Below are 24,626 nucleotides of genomic sequence, written 5' to 3'. Positions count from 1 at the left end.
GAAGGAAGGAAGAAGAAAAGAAAGAAAGCAAGAAAGGAAGGAAGAAAGAAGAAAAGAAATAAAATAAAATAAAATGAATTATCTTCAGAAATCCAAATGGAAAGAGCTAATAACTCCACAGAGTCATCACATGCTCCAGCTTCACTGCTGTTGCCTTGCTAATTTGCCAACATACAAAAAAAAGACAAAATTAGAAAATGCAAATATAGGAGGAAACACAAGTTTCGGCCACAAATCAGCGGATCAGGCGCCAAAGAGGGGAAAAAAAAGATCTGTTCTGTCGGTCAGGTCGTGATGAACGTGACAGATGGTGACGCATCCAGATGTGCGAGGAGGGAAGCAGCTGATAGGTGACGCCGACGAGGAGCGTATTCTGAGAGACATGAGGCGTGAAGGTGTGAGGAAGAGCAGACGGAGCGTTAAGAGAGGAGAAGAAAGAAAGAAAGAAAGAAAGAAAGACAGAGAACCTTTAAAACTGGAGTGGAGCAGAAGGGAGGTGTGAAGGAGTCAGTCTGTGATATACTGCAAAATGTTCACACTCATCTTGTGTAATTGTTTCGAAACGGACCGAGACAAGATAAAAAAAGGGAGCGACACCGCACATCCAGCTTCCACTGGGCACCGAGGTAAAAACAAACAAACAAACAAACAAACAGGAAGTGGCAGTTAGACGGACAGGAATTCAGGCGTGGGTAGAGGGCTGGAGCGGAGGTAAGGCTGGGTTGGATGGATCTTTTCAACCTGGCTTAGTTCTAAGTTCTCACACACACACACACACACACACACACACACACACACACACACACACACACACACACACGTGATAAGATAACAGGTACGATTTCACACTTGTGAAGAAAGTCCTGAGTGAGAATATCAACAGCCTTGTAGGTTTTGCGTGTGTGTGCGTGTGTGCGTGCGCGTGTGTGTGTGTGTGTGTGTGTGTGGGTCGTGCCAGTCTTGCATGCTATGCGGTGTGCAGAGATAAGTGGCTCGCTCTGAGGTTCTTTGTTATTGTGCCGATGCATGATGCAAAAAGGAAGAGTGCGTTGCGTGTGTGTGTGTGTGTGTGTGTGTGTGTGTGTGTGTGTGTGTGTGCAGGTCACTGTCTCACCAGGCCTTTTATTTACTTTCCCACTGTGTTTGCACTCTGCCACTCTGCCACTCAACTTTTGTTTATCTTCCTCTGGATGGTTTCCAGGTTTAAAAATGAAAGAAAAAAAAAGGCAGAATGGCTTCGTGCAAAGAGTTCAGGTCACTCCCCCCCCCCACCACACCACCACCCCCACCAAGTGTGAGGTAAAGTGAGAAGTAACTCAGCGACCTCTGACCTTTCTTCTGCCTCATGTTGGGGCTGGGGTTGGCCCTGCGGAAGCCTGACTCTGGACTGGACGAGTCCGACTGTCTCAGTGCCATTTTGCGAACATTCCTGAAAAGGAGAAGGACAGAAAAAACAAGACATTGAAGCAACAATGTCAAAAGCTGAGAAACAGAAAGTGGCGTTGATAACGGTGGAGGTCTCACCTCATGGGTGCAGAGTAGATGTTGAGCTGGCTGGCTTCTGCAGAAACACAATTAAAATAAACAGAAACTGACTGTTTATAGCAGCTGATCCTCATCACACAGTCCAGATGAGGTGTGCTTGTGTTTTCTGAAAAAGCGAGTGCGCGGCTTTCGCGCCAGAAAATCCGTGTAAACGGCGCCAAAAACGGTGATTCCGATCCACAGAGGGGACGCAAACGTGAAAATCGGCACAAAATGCGCCGAGGCGCAGGTAGCGGCAGGGTTGCGCCAGACTCATTTGAATGTATTTAAATGAGTCATCGCGCGCAAAATGACACCCCCCCCTTCTATGCAAATATGCCTAATTCAAACAGCGGCAGATCCAGAAAGAGTTTGCGCTCGTGTCCGCGCGCACTTTGACAGACGCAAACACCGCAAACCAAAACCAGGCGCAGCTTCTGTCTGTCAGAGTGTTTCTGGCCTCTGAGTGAAACTTTCCTCTCTGAAAAGCCTGAAATATATATCTCGCTCCCCAAATCTTATATACAGATCGGCATAGACTACAGTATATATGCCAATATTTTAGATCGGCTATGAAAAATACAAATGGTACTCAGGTGTTGGTGACAAACGCGTCTTGAGTCTTGACTTGCTTTCCATTATGGAAGCAGTCTTGGTAAGACGGAGGAGGCATCGTACTGCCAGGCGCGCACAAGAGCGCGTTTATCCTAGCAGAGCTACGTTGCTTCAGCAGCGGGGGCAGCCAGCTCACGATCTGAACGTTTTTGTTTTATTTTCCGTGCATCCATGAACACAAAGCAAACACTTGCACTCACGAACAACCTTTGGCGCAAACTGCTCTCGGGTTGCCAGACCGCAACATTCGCACCTGTTTCAGGTGCCGCATTCATGGGCGTGTTTGCGCCTGCATGTCATTAGCGCAAAAACCTTTGTGGATCCCCGCATCTGTGGCGCAGATTGCGGCCGCAATCTCCTTCTTTGAGGATCTGCCCCAAAGTGTACAAGTTTGTAACTGGTTTGTAACGGGTGACCCATTCGTTATGACAGCGACAGATTCATTATTTTTTTCAGGACAAATACAGATATGATTGAAACTCCCCTCTTCATCTTATAGACCCACTTCTCCTGCATTTAGGGTCGGGGGGGGGGGGTTGTCTAATACCAGCTGTTGATAGATGAAGAGGGGTTTACACCTTCTGGTGGTGCTGGTTGATCACCACAGACAACTCTGACTTTCCAACGTGCTTCAGGAGAAGAAGAAGAAGTGTGTGTGGCTGTGTCTCAATTTAGGGTCTGCATCCTTCAAAGCATGCATTTGAAGGCCAGTTGCGTCACAGTACTGCACGAAGGCTTGTCCCACTTCACAAAAATTTGAAGGATGCTCCAAATGCGCCCTTGAAATGCCGATTCGAAGGATGCACTTCTGTATCCCAGGACGCTCTGGGTGCTGCTGCTAAGCATCCTGGGATCCTCGGAAGTCAGCTGAAATGGCGACATCTACTGGCAAAGACACGACATACAAATTGAAGTATCCAAATTTCACATAAAATATTACGTTTTTACAGCAGGGTTTTTACTTATTTGAACATCCAACACCATGGTTAGATGTTCGAACCAATGGTTAGCTTGATGCTATAAAAACGTCACTTCCGAGTTTGGCCAGCGGGAGGGAACTGGGGTGACGCAAGCAGGAAATATGCTGAAGGCTAGACCGTCACATGTGGTTACCGGAGAGGTGGGTTTGGGTTCATCCTTCTTGTCCGGGTCCTTCGGGAGACCCACCTTCCGACGGAGGACGCTTCCTTCGAAGGATGCAGACCCTGAATTGAGACACAGCCTGTGTGTGGTCACGGTTGCAGGTGCCGTCACCGCCATCACTTCCTAAACCTCCTCGAATCTGTGAGCCAATCACCTCAGCTCGGCTCAGCTTGGCTCAGCTTGTGGCATGCGGTGTTCGTGTGCGACGTGGTCACATCTGTCTCAACAGTCTTTTGTTAGAAATGTTTTGTAGTTCGTTTTTTTGGTCCCAGATTCGGACCCACATCAATGCAACTCATAACATCTATTCTTCCAAAAAAAAAACACAAAAAAACACAAAACTTCTTCTAGCTTCAACAAATCTACCGTTGACCTTCCTCTCATTCATTCCATCTCATCTCCTCCTGCTGCTGTTTCAGCTCCAGACTATGCTTCCTTCCCCATCTACCCTCTCTGCCCCTCCTCATAGAGAGTCAGAGGTATAAATCTCTCTTTCTATCACACACACACACACACACACACACGCACGCGCACACACACACACACACACACACACACACACACAGGCAGGATGACAGTCGGCGCTCTCTGCAGCCCTCTGCTCCCCAGGCTTTATGACAGGGCTACTGTGTTATTAGCCAGTCTGCTCTCTCTCTCTCTCTCTCTCTCTCTCTCTCTCTCTCTCTCTGTCTCTCTCTCTCTCTCTCTCTCACACACACACACACACACAGACAGGCTGTCAGATAGCCGAGTGTTGGGGGCTCACAGAGGTTGTACTTCCTGTCAGTCACGAGCAGCGAGCTGGCGAGCGACCGACACTGGCGGGGACACAGAGGACGAGAGACATGAACTCACACAAGGAGGGAGAGAGAGGGAGAGAGAGAAATAGAGAGAGAGAGAGAGAGAGAGGAGGGAAGTGGGGGCAGGGGGGTAGTGGGTGCAGCATATTCACCTGCAAGAGTTTCTGACGATTGCATCATCACAGATTTCACAGATATGAGTGTCATCAGGAGCATTACAACCCAGTGTCAGCAGGGACACGCTGCGGAATTTCCCATGATGCTGCGCTGCCGACTCGGCTGCATCACCACATGACCTAACCTGAGTGGCCGTCACACTCAACACGCACAAACTCATCCATCCGTCCGTCCATCCCCCACTAAAAACACCAACCACCAAACACAACGCACCGTGTGTGTGTGTGTGTGTGTGTGTGTGTCGTGTGTCGTGTGTGTGTGTGTGTCTGCGCGCGCGAGTGTGTCAGGATGGGTGTGTTCCTACCTCTGCATGCCTCCAGTTGCCCTGTTAGAACTTTACGGATCTCAGACACCCACATATTTTTTACATCCATGGAAGGAGCCTGAGGAGGGAAACACACACAAACACACACACACACACACACACTGAGATACAGAAATCCCAATAACGCTCTGTCTGAATCATTGACTGGTAAAGAGGATTGTGTGGAGACTGAACGGTGCAACACTGCCCCCAAGTGGAAGACGGAGGAATGACACTGAGTGACAGGCGTAGATTTCTGAAGTTTTTTATTGAATTAAGGATTGTCTTCTTCTCACAAACCTAATCCACACTTTAACTTTTTCACTGTGTGCATGATGTGTGTACAGTGCACTACTGAGTCGACGCACAGGTAACAATGTAACAATGTAGCGTGTTGTTACTGTGGAGGAAACGCACCTGGATGATGTAGACCTCCTCTCTGCCGTTGTACCACACTTCAAACTTCTTGTTGTCACCTTTGACGTTCTCTGTGATCCCCACCGAGCTCATCTGAACGCAACACACACACATACACACACACATTGAAATTGTAATGCCTTCTTTTAAGGCATTTACTCCGGACGCCAAGGTGGTTTCAATGTGTCAATTGTTGGAGAAGGTAAAAAAACCAAACAGACAAACAAAAAAACTATCAAGACGTTGAGAGAAAAAAGGTGTTATTATTTAGGCACAAATGGCAAAGAGAATACAACAGATGATAGGATGATTAAAAAAAAAAAAGGGACTCAAAAACAAACAAAATTGAAAACCATGTTGGCGTCTCCAATTCTAATATCCACTGCTCAAAACAAAATCCAACCTGGCCCTGACCTGTCTGTTTTGTCTGCCTTGTCTGCCATCCAGTTTGCACAGTTGCGTGAGAACCTTTTATGCGATACCAAAAACTGCCAGCAGGGGTCATGAACGTAATGACTTTCCTTGAAGGGAAACTAAATAAATAAATAAAATAAATAAATAAATACAAACTGGCTCCTACATCAGACATTTAACATCTGTGCATAAGTTCCATATCAAATTTTTGTGACAAAATATCATCAGAGTTCATCAGTGTCAGTTAATTTTTAGAGTCCATGTGTAAATAAAAGAGGGCGAGGGTCCATTTTGCCATAGAGTGCAGTTCATAAGTCCATTTCTGCACTTGTGTAAGGTGTGTACAAAAATGAAATCTTCCTCTTCTGTTCAGTTGTACTGGTCCAATCACTCAGCGCAATAAAATTGTTTACATTTGACATTACATACTTTTTTTTTTAAACAACAAACAAACTTTAGTCACTGGTCTATCCACAATATTGTTTTTTGTTTTGTGTAACCCAGGCCCCACAACAGCTAGTGCCTCTCACTATATGTCCCTTTGCCCAGTCTCACTGTGCAGCGATCTGCCCTGATTGTTGAAATAGCTATTTCCTGTGACGTTTATGAAGTGTTGATGAAATGTTACTAGTAACTTAAATTTATGATTTGTGATACTTATGGTGTTTTTTTTTTTTCCACCCTCGTTGAATTCTCTGCAAGAGGTGGCAAGCCTGAACTGGTCCTTTTAGTTGGTTTTTGTTTTTCTTTGCTCTGGTTGCCTAAACTGGATTCCAACAGAATGAACTGTGTGGCTTCTAATCAAGGACCCTACAAACTGAGCTGCATCTTTACGGTCTCCAAACAAGGATCACACAAACTCAACTTTCATTCACAAATTTCATTCACAACGAGCTCCTGCAGTGAACTGTTTCCCCCCCCCCCTGATAGTCAGGTTGTTCTTTGTGATACTGCACCATAATATGAATGAATGAATGAATGAATTATTACTACAACTCTTAATAAAAATAAAAATGTTAGATTTGACCATATCCGTCACTGTGTCTCAACACACACATCTTTCTTCTGATGGTGATGATGTTGTGTCTGCTTTATCATTCGCCAGCTCGACTCAGTGTTGTGTATTCTCTTCTTTTTTTGGGAGGGGGAGAGACAGGTCTGCTCTCTCGCTCTCTCTCTCTCTCCCTCTCTCTCTCACACTCTCTCTCTCTGTCTCTCTCTCTCTTGCTCACCTTGAGCGAGTGCTTGAAGCCGTAGGAGGGCGTTTTCTCATGGCCATCGCTGGTCTCCTCCCGCTTCTTGCAGAAGAGCAGCATTTGGTCGTAGAGGAACAGATGCCTTTGCATGGGCTTGAAGCGGGCCAGGTCCTTCACCTGGAGCCACAGCAGAAGGTAGCCTGGGTCACTGTCAGTCTGTCTGCGCATCTGTCTGTCTGTCCGTCTGTCAGTCCATCATGCAACAACCATCCATCCATCATCTGTCTATCCATTTATCATCCATCCATCCATTTATCATCTATCATTCATCTCTCATCTGTCTGTCATCTATCATCCATCCATCCATCTATCATCCATTCATCCCTCCATCCATTCGTCCATCCATCCACCATCCCTCCGGTCTGACCTTGCTGTGACCTTTCTTGTGGTCGGTCCACACACTGAAGGAGCCCTGCATCAGCAGCTTGCCCAGGTCACTCAGGTTTCCCTACAGAGGACAGCAACAGCAACACGGAGGCTTGACATATGGGTCATGACTGCCTCCTAGTGTAAGAAGCTTCAATATGTCTTAAATGTCAGAAATTATGAAAGAATGAGGTTCAGATGTCTGTTTTGCTCATGTGGGAGTTGATACTCCTCCTGCTCTGATGATTTAGTAAGTGAGTGAGTGTCACCTCAAAGCCAGTGATGGAGATCTGATGCATGGAGTCGTTGACCGACTTGATGATGTCCAACACGGTGGCCAGAGCCTCCTCGAACTCGGCTGTCCCGTCTCCTTTGCTGCACTTGAGCATTTCCTAAAGATAGATAGGAGAGAGAGAGAGAGAGAAAGAGAGAGAGAGAGAGAGAGAGAGAGAGAGAGAGAATGGAGAATTGAGAATGGGTCAAAACATGCAGAAGAAGAAGACTGACGGAGAAGAAGTAGCAACCCATGAATGTTTTTTTCATGGTCCAAGTAACGAATATGAGGAGATAAAACATAAAATAAGTGATGATTTTTTTTTTTTTTTTTTAAACGGTGGAGGACAGGACTTGAATTTCGGCATGAACAGAACCAAAGTGTGGTTGGTTGTTGGTCCTTGAAAGCTGCGTGTCAACAACAGTTGTGTTGTTGACTGACACCTGCTGCCAGAATGGGTCCAGAGGACGTCATCATTAACGCTGATTGGCTGAGGTCAAGGTGTCTCCTCATGGTGGAGCTCCAAACCTCTTCTTGGTCTCATGCATAATAACGTACGTCAAATCCAGAAAACTATGTTAGACCAAAAAAATCCGTACGTTGCACGAATGCACAAATCCATGCACGTTTCCTTTGAACATCCTGATCATCGTGGAATTGATCGCTAATGAGCGCGAGCCCCGCTCCTCCCTCGGAATGTCTCCATATACAGTACATACACATATCTTCTGAATTTTCAGAAAAAGTTCTGAATTTGTAGTTTGACCCCACAAAGAACAGCACCTGTCTTATTTAATGAGACAAAAGTAATTAATGACAGTGTGAAGAGATGACACACATGATGTGTGCGTCCAGGGATTATTCATTTATTTATTTATTTATCTTTGAAGGAAAAAATAACACTGTGAAGATGTGCCAAATAAAGCTAACAGCTACACGCTATTAATTGCTTTCAGCTTTTGTTGTCATAAAATGCAGACAAGAAGCAAAAACAAGCACCTTTTTTTTTTTGTTCATAGACAAAATATTGGCAGAAAAACACAGGAAATGGTGTTACATAATTCCAGGCAGTAATATGGAAATAAAATACAAATAAGATAATAAAAATTAAAAAAAAATCGTATAAAACGTAAAATGTCGAGTAAGTTTGAGCAATGTTATTTTCTTCACATAGCCTTCTTGTTTTGTCAGGGGATTCATCGAGACAATGAATTCACTTTTAAGTCATCAACCATTAAGCACCATGTAGCTGGAGACTGGCTTGACTCAATCGTGCCTTGAAGCAGCCCTGTCCATATAGTCAGTTACATGCGGCACCACTGATGATCTGCATTGATGGAATTAAATGCTTACGTTGACGTATTTTTTTTTTCCTTTGATCATGTGATGTCGCCTTTATGGCAGTGTGTGTGCAGTCGATAGCTCCCATTACGTGTGTAAATCAGCCTCTCGCTGCAAAACGTGCTTTAATTTCGCCCTGAATGATCAACTGCAGTGTCCAGGGATTTGATCTAACTGGTTGACGCATGAACGATTCCGTCCCACACAGCTGGCATGGATGGACTGAGGTTCGACAGCTCTCTTTAGAAGGTCCCTGCTTCAGGAACCCCAGCGTGGTCAGCCGCTCGTTGGGCGCCGCGGCACTTTGTCACACTGTGCTCTGAAGGTCCTAGCAGAACTGCCTTGGAGAAGCTGACACGGCTCAGGAGGTCCGGGTGGCCCATATGCAGCCATTGCTAGCTTTATTTTCTACACCTTTGTTTGCGCACGATTTTGTTAATGATCGTTGTAAATCAACGTGTTGTGCATCAAAGCCTATTCGAAATTGCGTCAGTAATTGTTTCGCAAAACACAACCAACCAGCACGTGTCGCCAACGGACCAACACGTGTACAAAAGTGAGTACGCGAGTCAAGAGACTTGACGTGACGCACCGCACATTTCCACGGTCAAATAACTTTTTGCACATCCGAACATGAACGTGGAAACGGGCATACACCAAGTTTTTGTGCACGCGTAGCTTTTATGCATGAGGCCTAAGGAGATTCTTTGTAGTGGAACACCACAGTTTTTGGATAGAAATATTTGAACAGAAAGCCTTCAGGTATATTAAACTGAATAAGACTCAGGGCCAGATCCACCAAGCGACTGCCCGGCTTTTACGCCAGAAAATCTGTGCATACAGCACCAAAAACAGTGCGTGCTATCCACAGAGCGGGTGTGAACCTGAAAAGCGGAGGAAAATGCGCCGAGGCGCAAGTAGCGGCGTAGCTGCGCCACTCAATTGAATATATCTACATTTCTGCGCAAAATGACTGAAAAAAATGAATGAATGAAGATTTTGCGCTCACATTCACACGTAATTTGACAGACGTAAACACCGTCAGCCAAAACAAGGCGCAGTTCCGTTATGTGATTAAAATGTGCGACGATGCATTCGAAAATTTGCCAGCCACTGTTGATCCGAAAATAAAGTCGTCGCCACTCTGCTCCCACCAGTCGTTACTCCTCGTTCGGATCCATACGAGCTGCTGATGCGATCACAAATGGCCCGCTCGAGACGCATGTTAATGGCTAAGTGTGCGAACAGTTGCTGCGAGATCCGTTCTCGTGATCCAATCACTCAAAGCAGTTCCAAGTGACCAAGTGAAAACAGGGCCAAAGTGTTTCTGGCGTCAGAGAGACTCTGTCCTCCCCGAAGAGCTGACGATGAGGTATGTGTAGAAAGAAAAAATATAATACAAACACACATACACACCCCTTATCATATATAGAATAAATATTTGTATTTATTTACTTATTAAAAACGCAACAAAAAAAAGTTACAAATTCACTGACACCTGCGACCTGCTACCTGCACTCTCGATCAGATCAGCCACTCAGGTGGCGGTAACTGTAAAATATAACTTGAAAAAAAGATAGAAATATACTGACACGCTCTGACTTGCAATCATGACGGCGGTCGCAATGCCCGGAGCGCTCAGGAGCGCCAGAGTTTCTCTTTTTGAAGTCAGACCAATTCAAATTATTTGAAGGTTCAGGAACGTTCTTGCCGCACAACTACTGTACCCTTGTATTCATAGTGTAACATTCCTGACATGTGTTTAGTTTTGTATTTGTTGCACTGTTTATTAATGTTCGTGTTACTGTTAGTATGGGACAAACATATATAAGTCCCCTTTAAGAGGACAGAGACCCTGAAAGGCGTGTGTACTGTGCGCAGGGCTGTGGGGATGTTTGTTGTAGGTAACTGACTCTTTTTTTTTAGCATGAGTTCGGGAGAAAGCCAATGTGTGTGTGTTATTTGACAACAACGAAAAATAAAGCATTCGTCAGAAATTCAGCTTCTGGTGATTGGGGTGTGCACGTTATATCTGACGATCTATTACGCGGTCAGGTTACTAGAGCGCAATTAGCGATTGTGGCTCCTCGGGTGCTGCATTTCTGGTTGTTATTGCGCCTGCGTAGCATTAGCGAGAAAACCTCTGTGGATGCGACGCAAAGGTGGCCGAGATTGCGGCCGCAAAGTCGCCGCAAAAAGAGACGTAATTTACCGCTGCACTCCATTCTTTGTGGATCTGGCACTGTTTAGTTGCCAACCATGGAGCACGTGACACCGCTGACATCACCAAACTCTTGTCACCGTTATTTGTAAAAAAAAAATTTCAAAGCTTGCAGTCTCCTCTTTGGTAGATGAAATGAATATACAGCAGCTAACATAGTTGTCAAACTCTGGCCCGCGGACCAAATTTTGGCGAGGCAATACAGAATCACTTGTACAGATGGACCATCAGTATTATACAGCACATGTAGCACTAATACCAAAAATACCGCTGGTCCGCTGGTATTTTTGGCGCGCCATTCAGACCAGGATGTTCACTGAAGGATATTGTCATTACTTAATTGGTGTATTGTTGTTATTTTATTTTTACATTCATTATAAGCCTGTGTAAAAGGGTTACTGTTGAAATTTAAATCAGAAGGCTGCAAATGAAAAAAAAAAAGAGGGTACGATTTTTGTCGACATTTTATTCATTTTGCTGAGTTTTTTTTTAAATTTGAAATACAATTTTGCATGTGTGCAATATTAAGTAATTTATTGTACAGGACTAAGCTTTCCTTGTTCCATATTCAGGTTGAAGCAAAACTCGTTGGGGTCCATATAAAAAGGTTCACTGTTAAATCTAAAGGAAGATTTTTTTCAATAAATATCAATGTTGGCCCGAGACTTTGTCCAAGTTTGACATTTTGTGTATTTGAGTTTGCGTGTTTCTCCCACTGTGTATTTCAGTTTGCCACCCCTGCACTATAGGGTTGAAGTCTGGATGCTGACATGGTCAGTCTAAAACTCTGACTGACCCACTCTTTTCCCCTTTGATGAACTCTTTGTTGTTTCTTCAGCTGTGTTTGACTGACACCTTGGGCCAAAAAGAAAAATCACAGTGGTCAAGGAAAACGTGGTGGTCACCTTAAGCATAAGCTGGTACTTGGTGATGCGCTGGACGGGCTTCAGCAGGTAGGCGTCCAGAGACAGCTTGTGGTCCAGCTTCTTCTGGCACTCCTGTCGGCCACAGAGGACACAGAACACAGTGATGGAATTATCTTTCCCGTCTGTTTCCAGTGTGTGGTTAAAGCTGCAGGAAGTTTAAGGAGGGATTAAAAAAATGTCCACCAAAAGTTACCAAGCAACTTCACAACTGAACCATGGAAACATCTTTTCAGGAGGCAGTGAAGTCACCAACGTGTATATGAGCTGTAGTGGTAAAGTCAATGCTTGCATAGACTGTTGTGAAGACTGCTAAAACAACCATGTCTGTGTGAAGTCGACAGGAATCGCCTGCAGCAACCAAGACGGCAGACACGTTATCTGATCTACAACTCCTTGTGAGGAGTTGTTGTTTCACACCCCGAAAGAACAGTCTGAACCCTAAATGCACCATAAGCTGTTAGTTCCCATTTTCCAGTTATTCTTAACTGCTGCTCAAACTTGCCGCTCAAGCTTGCAAGTTCCCGCCTCCTACTAAGATGGAGGTTGTTGTCCTGTTGTGTATTTAAATGTCTTGCTCACCAGTGTCCGGTGAGCATTCTAGCAGCGACTCTGTCTGTGTGCTCCCAGCTGTAATAAACTCTCACTGAGACCAGCTCTGATCTTGACTTAGTTTTATTCCTTTTGAGTAAACGTCTCCAATAATTTCCACGACAGAGCCCAGTGTGTGTGTGTGTGTGTGTGTGTGTGTGTGTGTGTGTCTTACCTGGAAGAAAAGGCTGTCTCCACACTGTCGCCACAGGACCTCAGAGCACGGCTTGTTCTGGCAGTACTTCTGGTACACCTGCAGTTCCTCTTTCTGCCAGTGGGGAAGTGTGTTTGGAGGAGGCGGAGAAGGAGGACAGCATCGGTTGGATTAACAAATAAATGAATGCATACAGTAAATACTTCCATCTTCTTTACCCGTTCAGTCCTGCACTGATGGCAATGATGGCAAAAGGTATTTCAAAATGCGGCCGTTTCGGTTTAGCTGTTACGGCGGCGCCACTGCTATTGTGTGGGTGGACGTGATGTTACGGCATTGGTGGGTGAACTTGTCAACCCAGCGATCTTAACTGGAAATAACTAAACATTGATTAAAAATGGCAGGAAACAGGAGCAAAGACAAAAACGAAAAATGGAGGTATGTCAGACTCATTTTAGAATGTAGAAGACATGGCGGCACCCGTTAACTTCTATTATTTGACAATGACTATGAGTTTGTAAAGGTGGGTCAAAGTGAGGTGCGTGTACCCCATACTGAAAAATTCACACAAAAGATTAAGGGGATATCGCTCATTTGCTCCGCGATATTTGATCTTCACTGTCTTGGCTATGTTATGCTAAATTTTCATGCCCCCAAAAGTAGTCGATTTTTTTTGCATAATTTTTGCACATACCTGCAAACAAGCTCAAATTGTGCCTTTTCTGTCGAAGATAGAGACTCAGCCTGAGAGATTGAAATGTAGGTGAGGTCCCATGTCTCTCCGACATTCGTACTAGCCACAAGAATTATTCTACTTTTTGTAATTGTTTTGCTATGGAGCACCTAGAGCTTTCATTTTTGCATCAAAAATTTTTTTTTTTCACCGGCCCCGACCTGCTTGCCAAATTTCGTCAAAATTGAATATGATTAAAGGGGTCGTAATTGGGTCGAAAGAAGCGTTAAATAATAATAATAATAATTCTCCGGCTTCCTCCCACACTCCAAAAACATGCATGTGAGGTCAATTGAACACTCTAAATTGTCCGTAGGTGTGCATGTGAGTGTGAATGGTTGTTTGTCTCGATGTGGCCCTGCGATGAACTGGCGACTTGTCCAGGGTGTCACCCTGCCTTCACCCTATGACAGCTGGGAGAGGCTCCAGCAGACCCCCGTGACCCTGAGCTCGGGACTAAGCGGGTATGGAAAATGAATGAATGAATGAATGAATAATAATAATAATAATAATGATAATAATGATAATAATAACAATAATTAACCTTTAAAAAACAATGGGTCGAAACAGCCCCAATAAGAATAGAATAATATGATGGCAAAACTCTCATAACAATGATGTCCCAGGAAAACAGAAACAAAGGGCCAGATCCATGAAGCGATTGCCCAGCATTTGCGCCAGAAAAATCGGTGTAAATATCACCAAAGACAGTCACAAATTCACAAAAAGTGGCGGAAAATGCGCGGGTCGCGGCAGGGCTGCGCCAGACTCATTTGAATGTATTTGAATTAGTCATAACACGCAAAATGACACCCCCTTCTATGCAAATATGCCTAATTTGAAACACGCCCCAGATCCACAAAGAGTTTTCTCTCACGTTTGCACGTAATTTGACAGACGTAACCACCGCCAGCCAGAACCGGACGCAGTTTCGTCCATCAAAGTGTTTCTGGCGTCAGAGCGACTCTCTCTGATGATGAGGTGTGTGTATATAGAAAAATGTCATACACACACATCTTATCAAATATAAAATCAATACATTTTTATTTATTTATTAATTAATTAAGAAGGTGGAACATTAATAAGTTACAAGTACAACATTAATAACTGACACTTGAAACCTGCACTTACTACTGTAGATCAGATGAGCCACTGAACAGCTACAAATCTCATTCAGGTGACCGTTACTATAAAATATCTGACACAATGAAATATATGTAAATATACTGACGCGCCTTGACTGCCTCACGATAATCACCTCAGAGTGCATAGGACCGCACAGGAGTGCTTGAGTTTCTCTTTGTGAAATCAGACTGATTCAAATTCAAATTTGATGGTTCGGGTTCGTTCTTGCAGCACAATCAACCACACTCGTATTCATATTGTAACATTCCTGAAGTGTTCAGTTTTCTATGTGTTCCACTGTTTATTAATGTTCAGGTTGCTGTTAGTTTAGGGCGAGCACGTTATACTTCCCCTTCATGGAGGATGACAGAGACCGGTGTGTGTACTGTGCTTGGGGCTGTGGGTATGTTTGGAGAGAGACGTGTGCGACTGTTTCTCGTCTCTCTCTTGGTGTGAGTTCGGGAGGAAGCCAATATGCATGTTATTTGACAAAAAAAAGAAATAAAGTATTCCTTCAGAAATTCAACTTCGCTTCTGGCTCCTCAGGTGCCTTATTTCTGGGAGCTTTTGTGCCAGGCAGTAACATAGAGGCTGGAGAAAGGAGGAAGTGATGGGGATGTCACTGGTTGGAATCCCCGAGACCAGCTTCTGGTCTCCAAACCTTCCCTCCACCAACAAGTGCCCCCTGATGGAGGCCCCTGATGGAGGCCCGTGATGGAGGAGGCCCCAGCTGCTCCTGGTATGTGTGGTTCAGTCAGTGACAGTATAGTTTGTATATAGGTTTGCTGCGAACAGGACGGCTTCTATTTATTGATTTAAGCAACCTGCTGGAGGACTCCAGACCAGATTGTCTGGTTCACGGAGAGGGTGACGGCGATCCGGTGGTAGGCGGTTTGTTCCTGTGTTCAAAGCGGATTAACCAGATTAGCAGGAAACAAAAAGTGTTGTTTCTGGGAATTCCGACATCCTGGAAACCTCTCATACACACATCCTGCTCTGTGCTGACATCGCTGCTCCATTAAAAAAAAATAAAAAATGAAAAATAAAAAATAAAAAATAAAAAATAAAAAATAAAAAATAAAAAATAAAATGACCAAATCAAAATTATGAGATCAAAGGTTAAAGGTCAACTAACCCTCTTCAGGAAGCAGGTTCCCACCAGTTCAGGTTTGTCACCGCAGGTCTCCAGCTCCTTCAGGAAGGTCCTGGTGGGAGATAAATATAATGGAAAAATAGAAAAATATCAGAAGAAACAGAAGGAACCACACATCACCACCATCCTCATCATCATCATCATCATCATCATCATCATCATCATCATCATCATCATCATCACCATCATTCATCACCATTATCATCTTCATGATGTCTGCCTTCCTTCCTTCCTTCCTTCCTTCCTTCCTTCCTTCCTTCCACCCTTCCTGCCTTCCTTCAGTAATGTGTTCCTTCCTTCCTTCCTTACTTCTTTCCATCATTCCTTCCTTCTCTCAGGTGCTCTAACGGTCCAGGCTCTCAGGTAACTGCCTCTTCAATTCTTCTTCTACACTTCTGATGCATCAAAGTTTAAAAGATGACGCAGCTGTCAGCTCTCAACACAGAATGTGTTTGTGTTTGTGTGTGTGTGCGTGTGTGCGTGTGTGTGTGGGTGAGACTGCCTCCAGCAAACGGACAGACAGACAGACAGACTGACGCACAGAGGCTGGAGCAGCTAGTGAGGGCCGAGTAGAACACCAAAAGGGACTTCTGGAACTCAGTAGCTATGTTTACATGCGCACAGTTCTCCAATCTGATCGAAACCTTGGTTGATTGGAATTCCAAATCCACTGTTTACATGGACACTAAATAAAATGATCCGATCGTGACGTGCGTAAACGTGCACCAAGCGTTTAATCAGAATGAATCATTTGGGCATGCGTGGAGATGTCTAATTTTTCCGGAAATAGTAGTAGAAGAAGAAGCTGTACTTCCGGCTGTGTTGTAAATAAACGCTGCGTTGTCCGCACGTCCTCTGCTCGTTCACAAGCCTTCAAACTTTTCCAGCGGGTTTTTATTTGCTCTATCGTTTCGTTCATGTTTCGCGAAAAAACGACCGGCTCCCGCTAAAGCCAAAACGCATCACGCAGACGTAGCACACACGTGCAGTGGAGATAGTCCGAGACTGGATCCGAATGGGTGTGTACATGGACGCCATCGGATCAGAACCTTCCGATTGGCGTGTTTACATGAAGCATTTTTAATCTGATTGGGCCTTTATTCAGATTATTTGTGTCCATGTAAACGCAGCTATTGACTCGGAATCTTCTGAGCTCAAACCAGCTTCACCGAGCTGTAGAGGGGTCAAAGGTCACCAAAACCACAGTGACTTCTCCTGATGGTTTTTTTTTTCTTTTTTTTTTCACCCTGACAAAAGTTTGAGCCTTCCGGCCTGATCCGTCCCCTCAGCTCTGCAGAAGCTAACCAGTTAGCATATAGCAGCCATGTACTTCAGAAAAAACAGTCAGGAGTCAGGAGTTGCTCAACTTGCAGCGCAGGTTTGATTTTCATCGCGCTAAATTTGGCTCCACCCCCTTTTTCACATCCAGCGTGAGCATGTGATAGATAAAGTTCTTGAATCTTGGAATCGTTCCAAATGAGGACAAGACATGTCTTGGCAGGAACGGCAGCTTTTGTCTAATTGTCACTCTGAAAACTTTATTTCATCCGCAGCCTGAACTTTAAGCTGCTTTTTTACATTTTTCACATTTTTTTTCTTTACAAAATTATTAAATGTCTGTGTTTATGGCAACAAGACATTTTGTTGTTCTGAAAGAGTGAAGAAAGTACGTCACGCTCATAAACCTTACAAATACTGACAACATGAATCATGAATCATATCATGTCATTTTAGACTAAATGCAGCTGCAGTTTGTCCTTCCCAGTCAACCACTCTATCTTGTTCTTCCAGTTCCTCTTGTTCCGTTGCTGCGATGCAACATCACTCGGTGACCATAAAACACACACAGACACACACCGCTGCTCGATACACACACACAGCATTCTAATCTACCTGTTGTGAAATTCATAGATTTCGGGCAGGTTCCCAAACAGCACGTCTCTTTTGTTCTCCAGGGAGGGCGGGATGAGGTGGCTGAGCTCTGAGTTGTCCAGCTCGGCAAAATAACCCTGGAGTGGTGGAGTGGAGGGTGAGTGGATGGGGTGGGGGGGTTGGGGTTGAGAGAGGAGGACAAGACAGCGAGTTGTTACAGAGTTGTGACCGTATCCGACTCCGTCTATAAAAAATGAAGCCCTCTGGAGTGTATTACATTCATTCATTCATTCATCTTCTATACCCGCTTATTCCTATTCAGGGTCACGGGGGTCTGCTGGAGCCTATCCCAGCTGTCTTAGGGCGAAGGCAGGGTGACACCCTGGACAAGTCGCCAGTTCATCGCAGGGCCACATAGAGACAAACAACCATTCACACTCACATGCACACCTACGGACAATTTAGAATGTTCAATTGACCTCACATGCATGTTTTTGGACTGTGGGAGGAAGCCGGAGAACCCGGAGAGAACCCACGCAGACACGGGGAGAACATGCAAACTCCACACAGAAAGGTCCCAGGCCCGGGCCCCGGAATCGAACCCACGACCTTCTTGCTGTGAGGCAGCAGCGCTAACCAATGCGCCACCGTGTCGCACCAGAGTGTATTACAATAAATTATGATGTACACATACAGTTTGGACATAATACAGTTAGAAAGTTGTCAGACTTGACTGGACTGCACCTCGATGATACTCTGCAGCTCCTCCACGTACAGCCTCTCGGTTTCAATCAGCTCTGTCACGATGAGTCTGCGAAGAGACCAGAACACATTCAGAGCAGCAATAACACAACTGAAAAAAAAAGAATAAAAGTGAAGGAAAAGAAAAGGTGTTGTCTTCTTTCTTTCTTTCTCAACACAATAACACAGAGTCAGCAGATCGGTCTCATTTTTTTTTTTTTTTTTTACTGAAAACTTTTGTTATTTTAGTGGGGTTTTTTTGTGTTTATTCTCCAACGGTTGACCAGTTAATTGAGCGACAGTCAAGTGCAAGCGTGGGCGGCAACACTAAGAATGCCGGCTGACGATGGCTAAACAGCTAACGATAAGAACATGGGAAGAGGAAGAAGAAAAAAAAAACCTGAGTGAAAGAATTCAGTGGGGTTCACTCCCCAACGAGCAATGTACAACTTCCTCATACTTCCTCACAGAGGCATCGTCGAAATCTGATCAAACTGTGATTGTACTTTTTTTTGACCTGGCAGGCAACAAACCAACAACGACACGGTTGCTGAGCAGGCAACCTGTGTCAGTCAGTCGTACACCTCCTTGGCCAGCTGGGGACACAGTGCCAGGACTGGAGCTCAATGCATCACAAATATTTTAAAACTGTTAGGATTAGTGTGATCACATTAAAACAACATAGAGCAGTATATGCGCTGTGTGCTACGTATGATTTGCTTTGAAGGTCTTTAGAAAGCAGCAGCTGGGCGTTTCGTCCCACCACCAGCTCACCAACGCCGGCTTTCACCCCGGTGGCAAGTTTGGTTTACTGCTCGACATTTTTCTAAAATAAACACACCTCAGAGACCCGACGCAGCGCATTTCCCCCACAAAGTAACTCGGGAGGTGGGTACACAGGTACACAGGAGAATGCCGCTCTGCACGTGCACATACAGTGGGGGAAGGGGCTGTTGGTGAGGCGCTGCTAGTGCACGGGGCTCTGGTGTCAGCAACTCCTCCCACTTCACTAGATGAATCCACCCACTAAACACACACACACACACACGCTCTCTCTTTCACTGTCTCTGACACGGTCACACTGTGTGACAGACAGAGCAGGAGTCTGAACAAGAACAGTGTTGAACTGACAGGAGGAGGAGAAGAAGAGGTAGAGGAAAAGGGGGAGGAGATGGTGTGAGAGAGTCGGAGAGGAGGCCGGGAGGGGAGTGTGTGTGTTTGTGTGTGTGTGGCCGGTAGACAAACAGCACCATGCTGCTGCTGCTGCTGCCTCTGCACTCTAACTCTCAGACTGAAGAGGACTGGACTCCCAAACGATCCGGTGAGTCAGGCAGTGCGTTTACATGCAGAGCTTAATCGGACTAAGCAATAATTTGGTTTTCTCGTCCAATCGGAGTTCTCACCTTGTCCCCGTATACATGCAGCTGAGAAATTCGAATTATTGACGGGAACGTGTCCTCCTCTCAACACTAGGGGGTGGAGTGAGTCTTTTCAGCCGGTCAGCTGCTTTCGGTTGACATATTAAATCTATTATGATATAGAACGATAGTTCATAATGTACGTGTTACTTGCTTTGCAGATAAGGTGTACCCTATTTCTTGTGCTCATGGTTATTTTAAAAGGCAGACAAGAACATCGTTTGCTGTTGGAGGGCTACAACAACACTTCGATGCTACGCTTTGTGCCGTCGCTACGGACCCCAAACTCTCGTTCTTGTTGGATTCGGGTTCGGAGCAGACTGGTGGGAGAGTTTGTGTACAGGTTTTGCAAAGGAACGGTGTCTTCAGTTATACACACGCTCATTAAAGTGCCGACCGTGGAGGAAGCTGGTGCCGCTGCACGCCGTTTCCAGCAGAATAACAGCGAAATTACCCAAATAAAAACAAATCAGGAAAACATCTCTTTGCTGTGCTTTTATTTACAAAGTTAAAATTCTTCTAACTTACAAAAAATGTGAACGAAAAGGTAGAAATATAAATACGAAGGAATACGTATTTGTTCAGGGGTGCGCAAAGCCGGAGCTCTGCATTTGCTGCGCTACCCTTTTTAAAAAGGTCTCCGTTGCGCGTTATTTTAATATGTCCATCTCTTTTAGAAGAGAAAGCATCGCCCCGGTCTCATCCTCTCTCCAAATGTCAACATTCTTATTCGCGTTTGCCAGGTTGTTTCGCGCCGTCTGTTTTGTTAGACGACGTAGTTGTGCGGTCATGAGTCGCGAGAGCGAGAGCGAGAGCGAGGCGTGGCACATGCGCACTCGCATTGTCCAGTTAATAGTCCGATTAAGGCGTATACATGGCAGAGAAATTCGAATTCCAATCGCATTATCTGGGTGTCTCAATCGGAGTTCAGTGAGTCCAGACGACTCTGTCTGACTCTGTGTGTGACTGTTTGTGCATGTTTGTTTGTTAGTGTGCTAAAGACTGCAGTTGGTAGAAGAAGAGGAAAGAGAGAGAAAGAAAAACAAGTTGGATGTGTGTGTGTGGCACTGAAGTCAATTAGTAGCTGAGCTCAAAGCACCTTATTAAAAAAACATCAGGATGTGGGCACAGACTCACATGTCAGAGGGTCACCGGTGCTGATGGAGGAGGGGTCTCGAGGTGGAGGACGCTGCTTTGTGAGTCGACTCACCATCACCAAGAGAACTCACTAAGTCACTGAGTCATTGAGTCTCTCTGAGGCTATTGAGCTCTGAAGTCAAGCTTGTCAGGGACTGTCTCCGAAATGACCCACTCCTCCCTGTCGAGGGAGTTCTATGTGGCCTGTAACTCTATACTCTATGCTACTCTATACGCTTAGTAACTAGAGTAACTACACAGTGCTCCTCATTAACCAAAAAAACTACTTTACTACTACCTTAATGACGTCATTGCGGCCACATTATTAAAACGGTAATAAATTGAATTCATAAATAAATATGTGGAGTAGTTTACACACAAACACATATATGTGTGAAATAAAAAAAAAGGAAATTTATATACATGTGTATGTATATATATATATATACATACACATATATATATATATACATATATACATTTTTGTTCAAAGTACATGTTAGAAAAATATGCGTCGTCCCACTTTAAAAGTAAAGAATAATAACTCTTGACTCCTCTCAGCGTAAGTGCAATGCATGATGGCACATTTGTTGCTGGGCTAGCGATGCATTGTGGGATACAATTAGTGGACTGTATAGTGAATACCAATGTTCAACTACAACAGAGGTGGGGGGCGATCGGACACGGTCCATGTCCCTCAGAAGGTTTGGTGGCTTCACAACTTCAAGTCTTGAACTCTACTATTAATGAAGGCCTTCACTTCTTTTTTTGTTTGTTTTTGATCCACTCGAGTCTTGGTGTCCCTCTGCAGCTCCGTCCTTTTACATGCAATTTTTTTTTTTAGATTTGTTAAAAAGAAGAAGAAAATAGGAAAAAGAGGAAAAAGAAGAAGAAGAGAGATGATGAGTTATGCTAATGTCCGGTTATGTCAGTCATACCTGGCTCCGCCCACTTTTACCCCTCTGTGGCGGGGTCATATTGTGAGAACGTCCAAATGTGTCACTTCAGCAGCAATCGGTTGGCCCCGTTGACCTCATGCGTGTGTGTGTGTGTGTGTGTGTGTCCCTCTCTAAATGCTTTAAATACTTAACGGAGGCTAAACCAGGAGCATTTGTAAAAGTTATTTTCAGCTTGTTAGCTTGGGCATGTCATTCTTGCCCTTCCTGACTTTTCTAACCCCAGCAAAGCTTGTATCCTGGCTGAATGTGCACGTCAATCATTTTGGCACTGTGAGTATCACTGGAACGAGGAACCTGGGGAGCAGCTCAAGAGTGACAGGTGTTTCCCAGACTCACCTGAGCTGAACCCTTTGTCTCCGCTGCACATTTGCTTACAGTCAAAGCTCCTCATTTGCACGGGAAGCAGCAGCAGCCAAAAAAAACAAGACTTGTCAGCGAATCCCTCCAGACAGAGTCAGCCTTCTCAAAATCCACCTGCCGGCCTGCTCCCTATAATCCAATCACAGCACGTCCAGTAAGCTGGTCACGGGGCGGGGGGAGGGTTAAACAGAACGTTGCCAAGGTGATGGGAGCATCAACAGAGGCTGCGGGAGGCTGTAAGATGTCAGTTGTTCATGTCTGGATGACGGGGCGGGCTCGGGCGAAGTGGGCGGGAGGGGGCTATTAATGTGTAAGAGAAAATGTTTTCAGTCGCTCTTCCTCAGAGAGGCTTCCAGGTTTCAGGCTTCACCCTGTTTCACCAGCGGGTTAAGCCATTGAGGTGGTGAGGTCACGCTGGGCCATTGCAACATTAACGGGTGAGAAAACTGTTGGGTGCAACCACAAAGGTTGGACAACATTCTGAAGCAAAGTTTGAGGGGTGTGTGGTGGGCTGGGGTGGAGGCTGAAATGACCACGTTTGTAACAGACGCTCAATCATGTGACTTGCTGACTATGTCGTTTGTACAGCTCATGCAGTGTGTAGACAGCTGGAGGACAGTTTGGTCACATGCTCACAAGGTCGCATGCTCGCACAGTAGCGTGTGAAGCTGCTGGAGCAAAGTTAGCAGAAGCCATCAGACCCCGAGTGAGCAGCACAGAGGGTCTGACCAATCACATGGAGGTGGAAGGACTGGGGGGGTGGTCAAATGACTGGAAGGGGTAAACGACCCAACTTCCTGGCTACCGATGGTTCCTCAAAATATTGTTTAAACAAGCATTTCCCAACTGGTGGGTGATGATCTCTTCGTGGAGCTGTTTTGATTCGGTTGTGACTTTGTGGGCAGTTTAAAAGTTTTGTTTATTTAATCGCGATTAATCGCAGAATCCTTATAGTTAAATGCGATGTGTTATTTTGCATTTCAAGGCAGTTTTAAGCCCATAATGTAAAGTATTTCTTATCAGAAATCGGCCAGAGGGGCCGACTACGGGTTAGTAAAAGGGACGCCCATGAAAATCACATGTGAGCTGCAGCCTTCCTGTTCACACCAGACGCACATTTCTCTGCGACGGTCAAAAAGCACTTCTGCTCAGCCGTTGTTTAGTCCCATTCAGAGCTATTTTTTCATCAAGATCAATTTTACATCGTCCATCTTGACTTGACAACAACTCCCCTCTGCCTCTTTCCCACTCTTACCCATTTGTTTGTGTGTTTAGACACCCAAAATCCCACCCCCGACCCTGTAGCCAAACCACTCTGTTGCTCTCTTTCGTGTGCGTTTGTTTGTGTTTTCATCTCCCTCACACTCTGTGTGATACTGACAAATATAAGGTACACAAACATGATTGCATTTGTCCATCACAGTGTTTTATTTTGAAAAGTTTAACTTTCAAATTTGCTTTTATTTAGAAAATGTACCGGATTTTCTTGTGTTTCATTTGAGTGACTTCCTGTCCAGCTTGACCCAGATCGCTTGCGGCTGGTGCACAAAATAGACCAGACGCGGCACGGCGCGAGCCGGCCTTGGAGATGCGCGCCGCTTCACGCCTGGTCTTAACGACACCATCGGTTAGCAAGGGCACCGAAATGAAGCAGGCTCCGTTAAGCAGCGCTACGCAGTCACGACTTCCGCTACGTGGGTTCTGAGACTCTGCCTCTTGAGAAACACTGGTTTTAACTGTCGACAAAATGTTCATGAGAACGTCTTCATTAATGGAACTGCTGGAAGTAGTTTACACAGTTTTATACAGCCCACAAGGGCAAAAGAAACTTTCCTCAAACACCTCCAAACAGTCGGTGGCCAAAGCAAGAAATGGGAAGTCGGGGTAGGTGACTTGCCGAGTCACCGCTGTGGAAACGGCAGGTGAGACACAGATGCTTGCTGTGTCTCAATTCAGGTTCTGCACCTCCCCGGTAACCACTCGGGACGGGCTAGCCTTCGGCGTATTTCCGTCACCGCCGTTCCCTCCGGCTGGCCAACCCCGGAAGTGACGTTTTTATAGTATCAAGCTAACCATTGGTTCGCCATCTAACGATGCTATTGGATGATCAAATAAATAAAATCCTACGTTAAAAACTGGATACTTTATGTGAAACTTCAATATTTAAATTTATATGTTGTGTCTTTACCAGTACATGCCGCTAATTTCAGCTGACTTCCCAGGATCCTACGATGCTTTGCAGCAGCACGCAACGCATCATGGGATACATAAGTACATGAAGTACACAAAGTACAATTCAGGTTCTGCGTCCTTGAAGTACGCATTTTGAAAGGAAGTTGCGTCATAGCACTGCGCGAAGGCTTGTCCCAATTCCCGAGGGTGCTTAGGACGCTCAAAATGCGTACTCGGACATACGCACTCGTTTTAGCCGATTCCAAGGATGCACCGCTACTATCCTTCGTGTACTTATGTATCCCATGATGCTTTGCGTGCTGCTGCAAAGCATCGTAGGATCCTCGGAAGTCAGCTGAAATTAGCGGCATGTACTGGCAAAGACACTTCAAATAAATTTAAATATTGAAGTTTCACATAAAGTATCCAGTTTTTA

The 24,626-nt window shown here is 45.1% G+C and overlaps 2 protein-coding genes and 1 long non-coding RNA gene across 13 annotated transcripts in view; 1 reads left to right on the top strand and 2 right to left on the bottom strand.

The window, feature by feature from the left end:
• The window catches only part of mcf2l2 (MCF.2 cell line derived transforming sequence-like 2), an 82,601-nt gene that overhangs the window by 29,090 nt on the left and 28,885 nt on the right, over positions 1-24,626 (bottom strand). For 8 of the 9 annotated variants that reach the window (XM_076018912.1, XM_076019094.1, XM_076019001.1 and 5 more), the window contains exons 15-26: positions 18,148-18,214; positions 17,425-17,540; positions 15,514-15,583; positions 12,542-12,634; positions 11,758-11,850; positions 7,286-7,408; positions 7,018-7,098; positions 6,627-6,767; positions 4,981-5,073; positions 4,564-4,642; positions 1,525-1,561; positions 1,332-1,429 (exon numbers count right to left, since the gene is read on the bottom strand). In XM_076018912.1, the coding sequence (XP_075875027.1) occupies positions 1,332-1,429; positions 1,525-1,561; positions 4,564-4,642; positions 4,981-5,073; positions 6,627-6,767; positions 7,018-7,098; positions 7,286-7,408; positions 11,758-11,850; positions 12,542-12,634; positions 15,514-15,583; positions 17,425-17,540; positions 18,148-18,214 (1,091 nt within the window). Of the gene's footprint in view, positions 1-1,331; positions 1,430-1,524; positions 1,562-3,077; positions 3,345-4,563; positions 4,643-4,980; positions 5,074-6,626; positions 6,768-7,017; positions 7,099-7,285; positions 7,409-11,757; positions 11,851-12,541; positions 12,635-15,513; positions 15,584-17,424; positions 17,541-18,147; positions 18,215-24,626 lie in introns of those variants that run through there. The other variant, XM_076019507.1, reaches the window with a different exon arrangement.
• b3gnt5a (UDP-GlcNAc:betaGal beta-1,3-N-acetylglucosaminyltransferase 5a) overlaps positions 1-24,626 on the top strand; it is a 309,683-nt gene that overhangs the window by 280,804 nt on the left and 4,253 nt on the right. The window contains exon 2 of one of the 3 annotated variants that reach the window (XM_076020681.1): positions 19,237-19,465. The exons of 1 other annotated variant lie outside the window; for it this stretch is intronic. The gene's annotated coding sequence lies outside the window, so the exon portion shown is untranslated. Of the gene's footprint in view, positions 1-19,180; positions 19,466-24,626 lie in introns of those variants that run through there. One more of the 3 variants, XM_076020592.1, reaches the window with a different exon arrangement.
• On the bottom strand, positions 17,671-18,078 carry LOC142890034 (uncharacterized). The gene is made up of 2 exons (XR_012927041.1): positions 17,883-18,078; positions 17,671-17,760 (listed from the first exon to the last, which is right to left on the bottom strand). It is a non-coding gene; the product is annotated as an uncharacterized LOC142890034 (long non-coding RNA).

Source organism: Nelusetta ayraudi, unplaced genomic scaffold (genome assembly GCF_046127955.1).
Source record: "Nelusetta ayraudi isolate G7.1 ecotype Tasmania unplaced genomic scaffold, CSIRO-AGI_Nayr_v1 ptg000001l, whole genome shotgun sequence".
In the NCBI taxonomy this organism is placed as follows: domain Eukaryota; kingdom Metazoa; phylum Chordata; class Actinopteri; order Tetraodontiformes; family Monacanthidae; genus Nelusetta; species Nelusetta ayraudi.
The sequence above is the reverse complement of the archived record's forward strand: the minus strand, read 5'-3'. Positions and strand labels throughout refer to the sequence as shown.